Below are 15,745 nucleotides of genomic sequence, written 5' to 3'. Positions count from 1 at the left end.
GTTAAATGCAGTTTCTAGGGAATTCCCTGGCCATCCGGGAATTAGGACTCGGCGTTCTCACTGCCAGGCTCCCGGGTTTGATCCCAGGTCAGGGAACTAAGATCCCACAGGCCACACCATGCAGCCCACTCCCCGCCCCAAACTGCAGATACTGGTTTAGCTGGTCCGGGGCAGGCCCCACACATTCCTTGCAAGCTCCCAGGCTCTCCCCTGACACTCCTGTCTCTATTTCTTTTCCAGGCCTTTCCAAGGACTCATCCCGAAGCCTGGTAAGAGGCACTGGCCATGGGAGGGCCACTTGGCGTTGGGGGCAGGGGTGGGCCACAGTGCTAGGGGCAGAGGCCGGAGCGAAGCTCACTGTGGGGCGCAGCTTCTGGGGCCCTGGAGCAGGAGTCCCGCCATGTCTGCCCTGGGAACTGGCCCGGGGGTGGGGGAAGCAGGAAGGAAGGTCAAGTTAGAACCGGGACCTGGTTCCTGCGATGCAAAAAGGGATGGTGGTGGCACACAGGTGACTTTTAAGCTTCACCCAGCCAGGATTCAGGAGGGAAGGGCCCGGCTGGGTCAGTGACCCCCAACTTCCCCCATGAGGGGCCTTGCTGAGCAGATAAGGTTGATGGCAGGTGGGTTCCTAACTTCAGAGAAAGGGGTGTCTGTGTGGGAACCCGTGAGCTTGGTGGTGAGATGTGGGTAAGTGTTTACCCACTTTGTAAAATGCATCTACTCCCATCCATCCTCCCCCAGGCTATGTCCTGGCCCTCCCAAATCCTGAATAAGCAGAGGCTGTCCCCACACAGGTGACATGACCCCCCAATCAGCCCCTAGGGATGGCCCAGGCCTCCAAGGAGGTGGCTGCCTGTGCTGAGCCCAGAGCCTTGCTGCCTCTCCTCTCCTCTCCTACGCAGAGCCACTGGCAGCCCCAGGCCCTTGGGGAGGCTGCGCTGAGAACATAAAGAGCCTGCAGTACAGGAATCTGAGGGCTTCTCTGGTGGCTCAGTGGTAAAGAACCCACCTGCAATGCAGGAGATGTGGGTTCGATTCCTGGGCCAGGAAGATCCCCTGGGAAAGGGACTGGCTACACACTCCAGTATTCTTGCCTGGAGAATTCCATGGACAGAGGAACCTGGTGGGTTACAGTCCATGGGGTCACAAAAGAGTCAGACACGACTTAGTGACTAAACAACAACCGGAATTTGATGTTATGGCTCCGGCCACGTCACTCACCACCTGTCTCTGTGCACCCTGACCCTCCCGCCTGGGCCTGTTCCCTGCACCCCGGCCTGGCTTGGTGGGCTTCTGTCAGGGGGTGACCTGGAAGGGTCAGACTCACCAAGGCGTATAGTGATGTGGCAGCTGCCATTGGCTGCAGGGACCCCCAGGAGGAGAAGCAGAGGGAGGGGTGCTCAGAGAGGTTTTCAGGAGAGGAGGGCTTTGATGGGGCCTCAGGAGAGCTGGACTGGAGAGCCAGGAGGAGAGGGAAGGAGAAGCAGGTGGTCGGATGGGTGAGTAGGAGGGGTCCAAGGCCCACACCCAAGGTGTTTTTCTAGAACTCTCAGAGGTGCCATCAGATGATGTCAGTAAGGTAGAGACAGTGGCCCTGGAGGAAACCTTGCTAAGACGTTTCTGGGCTTCAGACCCAGTGCAGACCGCTTCACCTGGGTCCATTTTACACGTGTTTCTGGAGGTCTTTCCTGCCATTGCCAGGCAATGTTCTGGGTACCATGGTTACAGCAGTGGACACACACAGGAGGCATCTCGTTTACTCCTTCCATCTGGGAGTTTGGCACGAAAGCCCATCTTTTAGGGGGAAACTGAGATTCGCATCTCAGCGAAGTGCCTGCATCACGCGGCCAGCAGGTGGCCTGGCTCGCCTCTGGGCCTGTGATCTGCAGCCGGTCGCCCGTGGGGCCTGTGGCTGCTGGGGTCTGCAGGACAGAACACGGAAAGGAGGGCCCAGGTGCTCGTGAGGACATCACAGGCCTGTGGATCCCCTTCTGATCACATTCCTGGGCCCACCCCTGCCCTGTGACAGGCCACCCAGCTGGCTGTGGACCTGCCTGGCTCCAGGGCCATGGCTGGTGGCCTGTGCTCCACTCGCCTGCCCCAAAGCAGGGGCCCTGCAACCCTGTCAGCACTTGTACCACTGAATCAGCTTCAAGCCGCTGCCTGTCCCGACATCTGTTTCTGCCCAGTAGGTGTCTGTGCTGGGCAGTGTCCGTCCGGCTCCTGCGAGCGGCAGCTGTGGGAGCGGGCAGGCCTCCCTCTGCTGGAGAAACACGGTGAGGCGGTCCATTGGCCTCCCCGCTGCATGCCCTGTGCTGCCCAGGGCTTCCTACCCAGGCCTTGTAGAGGCCTGAAAATACAGCAGCTCCAGGAGTGTGCATGTGTTTTAATGAGTTTGAAAACGAAGCAAGAAAATGTCATTTCTGACCCCTGATGTGTGCTGGACTATAAGTTCAGCGCTTGGCCCAGCTACCTTTTCTGTCCGTCGCCTGCCCCCCACCTTTTTTTTATCAAGCTGGGTCTTCACTGCTGCGCAAGGGCTTTCTCTAGTTGCGGCGAACAGGGCCTCTGTGGTGCGCAGGCTTATTGCGGTGGCTTCTCTTGCTGTGGAGCACAGTCTGTAGGGCTGGTGGGCCTCAGTAGTTGCAGCGTGCAGGCTCGGGAGTTGTGGCACGCGGGCTTGGTTGCTCCGCGGCATGTGGAATTTTCCCTGACCAGGGATCGAACCCGTGTCCCCCGCGTTGGCAGGCAGATTTTTATCCACTCTACCACCAGGATAATCCTTCTGTTCCTTTTTTATGGATGAAGAAATAGGCCGAGGGAACTTCAGTGACTTTCCCGGGATGCCCCACCCATGGGGAAGAAGCACTGACCGCACACCTGGCTCCCTGCTCCATCTGATGCCAGGCAGGTGGCACGCCATTCAGAGCAGCCACCAAATAGTGGCAAGTCAGGCTTTGGGGAGAAACGCTGGGGGCAGAGAGGCAGCCAGCAGTCTCCGCCTCCTTCTGGGGGTGACCTGTTCCACTGACCACGGCTCGCCCTCCTGCAAGGAGGTTTTGATGGCGCATCCTCCTGTTTGAGCAGCTTCTTGAATCCCAGCCTTTACCCCGTGGCGGCCTCCTGACCCCCATTTCTCTGTGCCAGTCTGCCCACTCGCCCATCAGCCTTCCCCATGGCCCTGTGTGTGTAGAGAAAATGAAAGTGTTAGTCACTCAGTTGTGTCCTACTCTTTGCAATGCCATGGACTGTAGCCCGCCAGGCTCCTCTGTCCATGGAATTTTCCAGGCAAGAATACTGGAGTGGGTTGTCATTTCCTTCTCCAAGGGTATCTTCTCAACCCAGGATCAAACTCGGGTCTTCTGCATTGCAGACAGATTCTTTACCGTCTGAGCCACCAGGGAAGCCCCTTGGAAATGCTTTCTCTGCCCACAGGGTACAGGAGAGGATGGCAGACTGCCTGGAAGAGGAGATGGAAATGTGGCCCTGGCCCCAGGCCTCGGAGAGGGAACTGCCAGCGCCTTTCCAGGCATTGACTCCCCGGGCCAGGTGTCAGCCTGGAGGGGCCAGAGCTGGCCAGCTCTGCGCTTACTCATGCCACTTGTCACACGGGCTGGGAAGGTGTCCAGGCTCCCAGGGGCCTCCAAGGGTTCACCAGAGGTCACTGGGTGCCGCTCCTGCCCCAGAAAGGGCTGTTCCCAGACTGTTGGACAGTCATGGAAGCCTGATACGGGCCAGCTCCCGGGGTACCCAGGGGAATGGGAGCAGGAGATCAGGTCTCGAGGGAAGGCGGAACGGCAGCAGGCGCCAGAGCCAGAGGAACAGGGGCTGTACCGGAGACAGGAGCCCTGGGCACACGGAGGGGTGGCAGATAATGTGTTCCGGGGTTGGGAGCTGAGGCGGTGTGGGGGCCGTGGGAGAGCACAGGCTGGCACACAGACAGACCCAGGCTGAAAGCCCTGACCCCTCTTACTAACCATGTGACCCTGGGATCATTATTTCTCATCTCCAAGCCTCCACTTCCTCTTTGGTGAGATGGAGCTGGTCGTACCTGCTTCTGCAGGTGATCTGGGTAGCTGAGTGGTGGGCAGCGGTGGGTCAGCCATGGAGGACGGTTTCCCCCTGCTGATGATTCAGAGAAGTATTTGTAAAGCTGCCAGGTCTGGACCAGCTGTGATGGGACGGGCTCAGCCAGTAGGGTTGGCAGGCAATTTTGTTATTCCAGGAGGTCAGGAAGGCGCTTCCTGGAGGAGGTTCTCTCTCTCTCTCTCTCTTTTTTTTTTTGCTGTGCTGGGTCTTTATTTGCTGCGCGTGGGCTTTCTCTATTTGTGGCGAGCAGAGGCCACTCTTCATTGAGGTGTGGTGGCTTCTCTTGTGGAGCACGGGCTCTAGGCGAACGGGCTTCAGTAGTTGTGGCTCGGGGGTCCACACCTCGGGCTCCGTCACACGCGGACTCAATTGCCCTGCAGCATGTTAGAATCTTCCCGGATCAGGAATAGAACCCATGTCCCCTGCATTGACAGGCGGATTCTTAACCACTGGACCACCGGGGACGTCCATAAATGGCTGTTCACCTTTATGATGATACATTTCTTCCAGATGTCCCCCCAAGCTTATTAATTGTATATCTTGTGCTTTCTATAAACTTACAAACACATTTGCTTAAAAAATAAGCATTTTCCCATGTCTTTAAATCACTTTATAATGCTCTGTCATCGGGGTGCATTGTAGTTAAATGACAGCCCTGTCCCCCAAGAGTGGACAACGGGGCAACTCCTCACACCGTGGACACCTAACATCCGCTCCTCCGATGGTCTGCCGGCTACCAAGCCTTCCCATACCAACACATATGATCTCCTCCCCGCCCCCCATAACCAAACCTACAGGAGGAAACAGGCTCAGAGAGGTTAAGGAGCTCACTGGAGGTCACACAGCCTGCTCCCAGGCTCTTCCCACTGCAGCCCCCCTATCCACACTAGGTAGGTCTTTGCTGCCCCCTTCTGGTTATCAGCATCTATAACATTAGTCCCATCTAACCCTTTAGGCTCACAGTTCTCTGAGCCCACTTGTTTGCACAACAACAAACATTATTGAATGTCTGCCTGCTCTATGCCAAGCGATATCTGGGAATACAAAATAGAAAAAAACAACTCTGCCATCATGGTGCTTATATTCTAGTCAGGGAGGCAGATAAATAAGAACAAATAATATATTCAGTAGTGGTAAGTACCATGGAGACAAATGCAAAATAGGACTTTCTTTCAAGAGCACAGTTTTAGAGGCTACCAGGAGTAGAGGCCTGAAGGAAGAGAGGGTATAAGCCATGCAGAAATCTAGGTCAAGACATCCAGGGAGAAGAGTCCATCAGTGCAAAGGCCCTGGGGCCTTGGGCATATTTTGAAAATAGGGTCAACAGGATTGCTTTTTTTTTTTTTGGCCAAGCCTCACGGTATGTGGGATCTTAGTTCCAGGGATTAGACCAGGGATTGAACCTGGAAGTGCGAAGTCTCAATTATTGGACGACCAGGGAAGTCCCCCAGCAGGCTTTCTGAGTGTGGATGAGGGGTGTGGGGAAAAAAGATCAAAGATGGCATCAAGACTTTGGAGGAGGAAGGGAGGTAGGATCTGAGTGGTGGGCAGATTTGACACCCAGGTGGATAGGTTGGGAAGGCAGTTGGATCTGTAAGCAAGAGAGAGTCCCATTTTGGGGGAGTGTGCTCAGGGGCAGAGCATTCAGCTGCAGAGAGTCCCACTGGAGACACGTGTATATCAGTCATGAAGCTGGATCCTAGTGGTGTTGGGCATGGACAGTCACGAGGGCTCCGAGGATGAACCCTGGGCCCCTTTGAGAGCAGAGGAGAGATAAGTGAACCCCCCCAGAGGGTATGAGTGACAAACTGCTGGAGAAGGAAACAGATTACCCGGGCCCAGTACTGCTGCAAGGCCAGGTGCACACCTGAGATGGGGCTGTGGGATGGAACAGCCCAGGGGTTCAGGGGCGGCACGGTCAAGAGCAGTTTCAAGGAGGGCAGGGGACCTGATTGGAATCGTGAGCTCTGGGGGAGAACGAGAGAAAAGATGCGGAACTCAGGAGAGTCTAGGGAGAAATGGGGTAGGAGCTGCAGGGTGAAATGGGATTTAGCAGAGGGGTTTGGAGATTGAATAGTGATGGGGTGATTTTTAGAGGAGTGAGTGACCTAGTGGCAGGGCGGATGGGGAGGTGGCCAGATGAGGGGCGTCCCCCTGAGAACAGGAGGGGTTTGGGGGATGCTGAGACCACGTGCCAGACAGAGGCCCTCTGCCCAGAGAGGGACAGGGGAAAGGTGATAGGGACTTCAGAAGACTGTGTCTTGGGGCGGAGGGGTGTGGGAGGAAGGATTATTGGAGTCAGGGTCCTAGGGGAAGGACTGGGAAGATGGGAAGGACCAGTCCCAGAAGAATATATGACCTGGACACTGGAGAGGCCACCACTGTTGATGACCAAGAGGTTTAGACGTGGCTGGAGGGAGGAGAGGTCGTCAGGACAGGGAGGGTCAGGGGCTCGGAAGGCGTGTCTGCCAGCAGGCTGATCCCCGGGAAGCAGGACGATCCCCGGGAAGCAGGACGGCCGCAGCCTGGGTTTCCCGAGCCCCGGGGAAGTTCAGTGCCTCGCTGAGCCCCCACAGCATGCCTGGCCCTGAGCCTTTGACCCGAGGCTCATGGTGTCTTCACAGCAAGCCTGCAACGTTGGTACTCTCTTCATTCCCATTTTGCCGCTGACCACACTGAGGCTGAAGGACGCAGTCAGGTGGTTGACACAGGGCCGCAATCGTGCTCAGGGCCGTTCCATTCTGGAGACTGGGCCAGTGGTATTGGGCAGCGGGGGTAGACGGCAGCACCAGGGTGAGGCCGGAATCATACCCGGCCTTGACGTAAACGCTGGTGACTCAAGCTTTCTCCCATAGCATTGGAAGCTTTTTCTGTCAAGGAAATGATAGGGTTGGATTTGTCTTATCATTACCATGGTAACCACTCTTCTACCCACCAAGGTAGATGGGAGAAGGCAAAACTGGGGCAGCGTGGGCTGCAGGACCCAGGGGTGGGTGGAATTAGGATCTAGAGGTGGCAGTGGGGAGTGAGGAGGGAGAGAGGGCAGAAGGTTCCAGAAGGGTGATGGTAGTGTCCATCTTCAGGGCAGGATCTGTAAGGCTGTGAGAAACCCAGGAGCACGTGTGCAGATCCAAGTGGTGCCCAGAGCCTGCAGGGTGGCACTGGGTCTGGGCCCAGCCTGGGTGAAGGTGGCAGCTGGAACCACAAACTCTGGATAGCGTGGAGCAGGCGGAGAGGTCCCAGGGCAGAGCCCAGGAGCTCACTGCCCTCCACGGAACCTTGAGGGTGAGGAGCCTGCGAAGGCACAGAGGAGGTGGAGCCCGAGGGAAGGAGGTGGAGGGTTTTGCAGGTCAGAAGAGCTGAGTCAGGCAGCTCTTTGCAGATCTCAGATGACAGCAGAGGCCTAGGCAACACCGGAGGGATCAAGGAAATGAATATTCTAGAACCAATCTTGAAGCACAGCAGTTAAAAAAAAAAAAAAAAGTATTGTTAGGTAGTGAGTTCCCTGCCACTGGAGGCATCCAAGCAGCCACTCACCTCGGGTCACTGCAGGAGATGGGGGAAGGCTTTACCCATTGCAGCTACCTTTGGCTTGTGCGTGCCATGCCTATGTGCCCAGAGCCCCAGCCCTTTAGAACCAGGGAGGGTGCCGACCCAGGTGCCTCCCCACCCGCTGACACCCCTGCTGCCCTGCTCACAGCTGTGTGCTCTGGCTATCTTCTGGCCAAACACACAGTTCCCCGAGGCCTCAGCCAGCTTCCTCTTCTTTTGGTTGGGTTCTTTGGTCTCCAGCAGCTCATTCTCCCTGCCCGCTTGAGGGAACTCAGTGGTGAGCAGCCAGGCACCCCCCTACTCCCACTCGCCACCTGAGAAAAGGGGCTAGGGACCCCATAGTCAGAGCAGAGCTGCTGACTTCCTCTGTAAGGCTAGCAAGTCCAATTTTGCCCTTGACCTGCACCACCCCTGGACCTCTGGGTCCTTTCCCTACTTGGAGAGTGGGACAAATCCCCAGCCAAACCAGGGCTGTCCTGGGTGCCCCAGCAAGGCAAGAAGAAGAGTAACAAATGGCCTGTCGTGTTCGGGCGGGCGGGCAAGGCCAAGAGGCCGGCTAGGCCGGAGCGTGGAGGGCCTGGAAGGCCTTGCTTTGCAGCGTGGACTGGACCCTGCAGACCCCACCTTGGCAAGCCCTTCCGCTGACGTCTCCACGGCCAGAGCCCGAGCATCCCAGCAGGCCAGGGTCCACGCTCTGCTGGGCCCCAACTTTACCTCGGAAGGCCCCCGCTCCATAAACCCTCCACTTGGCTTTTCATTTAAGGAACTCTGTCAGATTACATTCTGCTGAGAAAATATGACTTGCTGGCATCCCATTTGACCTACTTCCCACCCCAGTGTTGCCTGAGGCCCAGTTTGAGAAGCTCTGCTCTGGGTGAAGGCTCTGCCAAGGGGAGGGCTGTGACCCCTTTTGCGGAGAGGTCCCTGGTGGCTCAGACGGGAAAGAATCTGCCTGCCGGTGCAGGAGATGCAGGTCCCACCCCTCCACGGGGAAGATCCCCTGGAGGAGGGCATGGCAGCCCACTCCAGAACCCCATGGACAGAGGAGCCTGGCGGGCTGCAGTCCATGGGGTTGCAAAGAGTGAGACACGACTGAGCGACCACTGCTTTCACTTTCCATGAGGAAGGAATGGCCCCAGCCCCACGTGGCACCTCTTGTCATTGTCCCCATTGGGGCCTCTTCTAGCTCTCCTGCCACTCATTGGGTGCTGGGAGGGGTGGGCTTTCCAGAAAAGGGCCTGACATTGACCTCAGCAGAGGGCACTGGGGAAGGGACTGAATAGGAACAGGGGAAAGTCCCCTGCTGGCCCCACTCAGGAGCTGGGTGACCTTGGATTTCCTGTCTGTGACCTTGGATGAATTAACATACTGTCTTTAACCTGGGAAAGTAACCTTGCTATCTCTCGGCCTTGAGGTCACATGGAGCAGGCACAGCCTCTGTGGTCCACGCTCCAGCCTTGTCACACACACACACACCCTTTCTCTCTTCCCTACCCCACCCCCTCTCCACCCTTCCAACTCTGTCAGGCTCTTGAGAGCTCAAAATAAGATCGTCCTTTCTCAAGTTTCTAAAGATACCACAATTCCAGAGCCAGCCACATGTTTCTCCACTTAATTATCTCTGCTTTTCTTTGTTAATTAGGCTCCAGTAATGATCTCCCTTCTGCCATCCCGGGAGGAGCTGGCATCTGCTGGGTGGGGCCCGGAGGCCTTTGTGGGCAGACGACTGGCTGCCAGGCCCAGAATTGGCTGGCTGCCTCCTTTCTTCCAGGCGAGGCGGCCCCGTGGGCTGTGGAACAATGTGGTATCAGGAGGCCCCACCCTTTCCTGGCCTGTTGGGGGCCCAGTGGGGGTCACAGGCTGCCCCCTACCCTGCCCCTGGGGTGCTCGGTGGTGGTCCCAGCCCTGTCCTCCCCAAGCTCTGCCAGGTGAGGGGAGGGCTACCCTAAGGTCCCCAGCAGTTGTTAGGCAGGGGGCTCGGGCCCCAGAAGGGAACAGTGAGGGGCTTCAAACTCTTGTGCAGCATTCCAGAAAACCTCACCGAAACTAGTTCCCCAGCTGGGACCACCCAAGCCGACGGGAATAATCAGTGCCTTTATTTGGCTGGAATGGGATCAGCTCTGGGGTCACCAGGCACTTCGTGCCCAGCCGAAGCTCTCTGGCTGATAAATGTGCCTTTGAGCCACAGAAAGTGGAGGCCTGGGGGGGAAGGGGGCACAAAGGATGGCTCAGCACACGTGATTTCCTGGGTGGACTGGCTCTTGCCAACCTCCAGGAAAGAAAAGTGTTAGTCCCTCAGTCGTGTCCAACTCATTGCGATTCCATGGACTATAGCCCACCAGGCTCCTCTCCATGGATTCTCCACGCAAGAACGCTGGAGTGTGTTGCCATTTCCTCCTCCAGAAGATCTTCCTGAACCAGGGATCGAACCCAAGTCTCCTATATTGCAGGCAGATTCTTTGCTGTCTGAGCCACCTCCAGGGTCTGGTGGCAAAAGAGACCTCGTGGTGGTGGGAGGTGGGGATGGGAACACAGCCCTAGCCCCCTGCAGTCCCTCTGTAGGCTTGGGGACAGGACAACACAGCCTGCAGAAGGGACCCCTTCAAGTCTGGGAAAAAAGGGTCAGTTACTTAGTCCGTGAACAGTCCCGAAGTGTGTGCTGGACCAGGCACTGGGCTGAGGGCTTCCCTGGTGGCTCAGGTGGTAAAGAATCTGCCTGCAATGCGGGAGACCAGGGCTTGATCCCTGGGTAGGCAAGATCCCCTGGAGAAGGGAATGGCAACGCAGTCCAGTGTTCTTGCCTGGAGAATCCCTTGGACAGAGGAGCCTGGAGGGCTGCAGTCCATGGGGCTGCAAAGAGTCGGACACAACTGAGTGACTGACACCTTCACTTTCTTCACACTGCCTCCTGGGATTTACCTTCTGGTGTGGTTGCAGAGAACAGACGATGTGCGAAGGATCAAGGGTACCAGATGTTGAGGGGCGAGAAGCAGATGGGAGAGGTTGTGTTTACTTTTAGGGAGTCGCAGTGGGTTGATATGGGGGTGGCCAGGGAAAGCCCGTGAGCAAAGGCCTGAAGAGGGCAGTAGTGAGCCAGGGGTGCGCAGGGAAGAACCTTGCAGGCCAAGTTCAGACTGCAGAGACCCTGAGGTCCCCTGCCAGGGTGGGAGGTGGGGTGGAAATGGGAGAGAAGGCCGACTGTGGGGGCTGGATCAAGGATGCTGACCCGTATTCCAAGGGAGCTGGGAGCCAGTGCAGGCTTCGGAGCAGAGGAGAAACAGAATCCAGTTTAGGATCTAACAGGACCCTTCAGGCTGCTGGGTGAGGACACGCAGGGAGGCAGTCGGGGAGGGAGGATGATGTAAGGAGGTGGTCATAGCAGTGCAAGGGAGGCCCCGGGGGTGCTGCAGCCACGGTGAGTTTTTGACTCTGGGCAGAGTTTGTAGCTAAGACCAACAATTCGCTTGCTGGTGGGGGCTGTGAGCAAGAGGATAGGTGGGCGGAGTCGAGCTTGACCTCAGGGATTTGGAGTGAGCTTCTGCAAGGATGGAGGTGCCAGTAGGTAGCCGAGATTCGGAAGATGCAGAAAGAGGTGCCGGGGTGGGGAGTGGGGGAGGTCTCAGGCATGTTTGTGGCTTATTAAGTCTGGGGGCTTCCCGGGTGGCTCATCGGTAAGGAATCTGCCTGCCAGGGCAGGAGACACAGGAGACGCGAGTTCGATCCCGGGGTCAGGAAGATCCCCTGGAGGAGGAAATGGCAACCCACTCCAGTGATCTTGCCTGGAGAATCCCAAGGACAGAAGACCTGGCGGGCTGCAGTTCTTGGAGTCGCAAAGAGTCAGACATGACTAAGCATGCGCACACATCTCTGAGAGCATTTTGACGTACAAGCAAGGGGCTCCAGACTTGAAGTGTCATTTGGAGAATCACAAGCGCATTGCTGGTAATATTTGAAGCCCAAACGGGGACTTCCCTCGTGGTCCAATGGTTAAGACTCTGCACTTCCAATTCAGGGGGGCACATCCATCGTCCAGGAACGAAGATCCCACATGCGGCTTAGTGAGGCCAAAAAATAAAAATACATAAATAAAGCTCAAACAGAATGAGATCATCAGGAATGAGTGGAGTCAGCGGGTCAGGACCCTGGTACCTTCAGTTTTTGTAGGTCAGGAAAAAACCGGGAGGAGCCTAGAGTGGGTGGTGTCCTGGGGGTGAGTGGAAGAACCCCCTTCTCCCTAGGGGGCGGCCCTTCTCCCCTTGTGACCCTGAGGCTCCCACAGCCCAGAGACAGCTGAGCATCTTGCAAGGACATCAGAGGTCAGGCCCTGAGCGACGATGGCTTCTCAACAGGCCCCAGTCCCCACAGCTTCGGATTATTGATGCCCCACAAGGTGAGCGGGAAGAGGCTTCCTCTCCGCCCCACAAAGTAGAGGAACCCAAGGTTTCCGTTGTCTGTTTCATGAAACAGTAGGTTCCCCATGACCTCTCAAGTGGGGACCCGGGGAGTGCAGGGCTGGGTGAAAACTCCAGCAGAGGGTCTTGTTCACCAGGGGAAGGAGCATGGATTTGCCCCACAAACAACAGAGGCCCTCAGCGAGTTTAAAGCAACAGAAGGACATGGTCAGACACTTTTAGATAAATCTGAGTGGCTTGCAGAGCGGAGGGTGGAATCAGGGAGGCCAGCCGAGAAGCTCTTGCTGCATCAAAGGTGACAGGATGTACCTGGCTGTTGTTTAGTCACTAAGTCATGTTTGATTCTTCCCAACCTCATGGACTGTAGCCTGCCAGGCTCCTCCGTCCTCCATTATCTTCCAGAGTTTGCTCAAACTCATGTGCATTGAGTCAGTGACACTATCTAACCATCTTATCCTCCGCCGACCCCCTCTCCTTTCGCCTTCGGTCTTTCCCAGCATCAGGATCTTTTCCAGTGAATCAGCTCTTCACATCAGGTGGCCAAAGTATTGGAGCTTCCGCTTCAGCATCAGTCTTGCCAATGAATATTCAGGACTGATCTCCTTTAGGATTGACTGGTTTGATCTCCTTGCTGTCCAAGGGATTCTCAAGAGTCTTCTCCAACACCGCAGTGTGAAAGCATCGATTCTTTGGCCCTCAGCCTTCTTTATGGTCCATCTCTCACATCCGTACATGATTACTTGAAAAACCATGCATGCATTTGTGCTAAGTCATTTCAGTTGTGTCTGACTCTTTGCAACCCTATAGACTGTAGCCTGCCAGGCTCCTCTGTCCAAGGGATTCTCCAGGCAAGAACAGGTTGCCATTTCTTCCTCCAGGAGATCTTCCCAACTCAGGGATTGAACCCACATCTCTTATGTCTCCTATATTGACAGATGGGTTCTTTACCACCTGGGACGACCTGAAAAGAATGTAGCTGGAGGCAAAGGGGCCCAGAGGGGTGGAGTTTCCTGTGGCTGCAGGAACTCAGCAGCTGAAAGCGACACAGGTTCACTTCCTTACAGGAGTAGTCAGGGTGTCCACAGGGCGGGTTCCTTCGACGGGCTCTTCGGGGGAACCTGTTTCCGTGTCTTTTCCATCTTCTAGAAGTGGCCTACCTTCCTTGGCTTGCGGCCTCTCCTCCATCTTCAGAGCGTCTCCATCCAACCTCTGTTGTCCCCTCTCCTGCTCTTGACCTTGCCTCCTCCTTCCAGGGACTCTTGTGATTACATCCGGGGCCCACTCAAATAACCCTGCATCATCTGCCCATCTCAAGATCTTAAGCGCAGCAGCATAGACCCTCTGCCATGTGAAGAAACAGGCTCCAGGGACTAGGGGATGGACAGCTTTGGGGGCCACTGTTCAGCTGAGGTTTCCCTCCTAAGTGACCGTGTGGGAGTGTGGGGTCAGGGACCCACGAGACGGGAGGAGGGACAGGTTTGAGGGAGGCCTGGGCAGAGACTGGTGAGGGATGTGCAGAACAAAGGTGGCCGGGGAGGCAGGTGGAAACATGGGTTTGGGGTTATGGGTGTAGAGAGCTGAACAGGGTAGAAGGAAGATCTGGTTCCTCCCCACGTGCAGAAACTGAGTCATGATGAGCCTTCAGTATGATTTCAGACCCTCTACCTGTCCTCGCAGCCTCGGCGGAGAGGCTGTACTGCCAGCTGGTCAGTGATCTGGGATGAATCGAGGCTCTCCTGCTTACTCCCTGTGTCTCCTGGGCAGGTGGCTTTCTCTCTGTGCCTTGGTCCCCCCACCTGCAGCAGGGAGTTACTCCTAGGACCGACTTCCTAGTGTTGTCGGAAGGATTAAGTGAATGAATGCCTGCCGAGGTCTAAGAAGAGTGCCTGGCACATGGGAGTTTAATTTCTTGGACAGTTATCTGCCAAGTGCTTGTGATGCCTCGGGCGTCGCTCTGGGTGCTGGGGCTGTAATCGTGAACACGTGCAGACAGACCACACGCTCGGCCCACAGGGAACATCTGTTCTCAGGTCCGTAGCTGCAGAGTTCATCGCTGTTGTAGGGTAAGGATTGTGGCCTCAAAGTACTTCCTTTCTCCCTGGCCCGTGGCACAGCAGAGCCCCAGCCTGTGTGGCCAGCTGACTGCCTCTGCCCACCTTGCCCAAGCTGGGCGCTGATGCCCTGCCAATCACACTTAGGGGGCGGCCTTCTGCACCTGGCCGGTTGTGGCCACAGTTCACAGTTCAGCCTAGGCCTTCTTGGCCTTGGGGCCGTGGAGGAGGGAAAGGGAGGGGAGAGGGAAGGAGGTAACTTCCCTTGGGAAGGGCCATGAGTATGTCCGCTCCCAGGACCGTCCATCCAGGATAGACCCCCCACCTCCGCCCAAGAAAATCTGATGTTTGCTCTGCCCAGCCTGGCTTGCAGGTTCAAGCTGCAAGCGAATTTTTAATTTACAATTAAATGGAGCTGCAAGAGAAGGCAATGGCACCCCACTCCAGTACTCTTGCCTGGAGAATCCCATTGACAGAGGAGCCTGGTGGGCTGCAGTCCATGGGGTCACTAAGAGTCGGATACGACTGAGCGTCTTTACTTTCACTTTTCACTTTCATGCATTGGAGAAGGAAATGGCAACCCACTGCAGTGTTCTTGCCTGGAGAATCCCAGGGACAGAGGAGCCTGGTGGGCTGCCGTCTATGGGGTCGCACAGAGTTGGACACGACTGATGCTACTTAGCAGCAGCAGCAGCAGCAGCAAGAGAATTGGGGAGGAAGCCCTCTGCCGAGCTACTGGGCTGTTCTCAGGTGGGAAAATGGCACCCAGGGGTCAGAGAGACCTCGGTTTGAGCCTTAGTGCCACCCGTCGTAAACCATGTGGCCTTGGTGACTGTGGCCAGGCACCTTGACTCCTCTGAGGCTCAGGTTCCTTATCTGTAAAACGGGGATCATAACACCTAGAGGTCAGGCTTGTTGTGAGGAATAAAGAGCATCACTGTGTAAATCGCCAGGTCCTGTCTCCGCCAGGCATGTGTCATTAGCCGATGGAGGGCTTGCATCCTAGTGTTTGGCAGAGGGGAGGGCCTGGAGGAGCCCCAGAAGGGGAGGTCCCAGCCAAACAGCCCTCCGTTGTCCATCGTTTCAGACTCTTGTTGCAGTGGGTCAGCTGGAGGCCAGGCAGCTGGGCTCCAGGAGGAACCTGGATCACCTGCCCAGGCAGGTTGTGGTCCACCCACCACCCACCTCCATCCCGGGGAAGGGAGATGGATTGATGGAGGCACAGAGCCCAGCCCTAGAGAACTCTGGGAAAGAAGGCATGCCTTCTTCCCTCCCCCGACCCAGGGACCCCCATGTACTGATCAGCTCCATCATAGTCCCCAGCACATGACTCACTCTGCCATCCATCCCTGCATGTAACAAGTGATCAATTGATTGATGGCTGTAACTTTTTATTTTTAAATAATTTTTAATTTACAAATACTTGCAAAGATAGTACAGAATTCCCAAATACGGTCTGACCCCTGTAGGATGCTAACATCTTGTAGAACCATGGTCCACTTGTCAAAATTCAACATCAGATGGTGCCTGCAATGGACTAAACTACAGGCTAGATTTCTTCAGTTTTTCCATTGAGATCCTCTTCACATTCCAGGCTCCATTGCGGGATACCACACTGCATTGAGTATTTATTTATTTTTA

The 15,745-nt window shown here is 56.0% G+C and overlaps 1 protein-coding gene across 4 annotated transcripts in view; it reads left to right on the top strand.

The window, feature by feature from the left end:
• Window positions 1-15,745, top strand: part of GTF2IRD1 (GTF2I repeat domain containing 1) — a 123,336-nt gene that overhangs the window by 84,761 nt on the left and 22,830 nt on the right. For all 4 annotated transcript variants that reach the window (XM_040260900.1, XM_040260886.1, XM_040260894.1 and 1 more), the window contains one exon: window positions 241-269. In XM_040260900.1, the coding sequence (XP_040116834.1) occupies window positions 241-269 (29 nt within the window). The remainder of the gene's footprint in view (window positions 1-240; window positions 270-15,745) is intronic.

This window comes from Oryx dammah, unplaced genomic scaffold (assembly GCF_014754425.2).
Source record: "Oryx dammah isolate SB20612 unplaced genomic scaffold, SCBI_Odam_1.1 HiC_scaffold_2, whole genome shotgun sequence".
Classification (NCBI taxonomy): Eukaryota; Metazoa; Chordata; class Mammalia; order Artiodactyla; family Bovidae; genus Oryx; species Oryx dammah.
The sequence above is the reverse complement of the archived record's forward strand: the minus strand, read 5'-3'. Positions and strand labels throughout refer to the sequence as shown.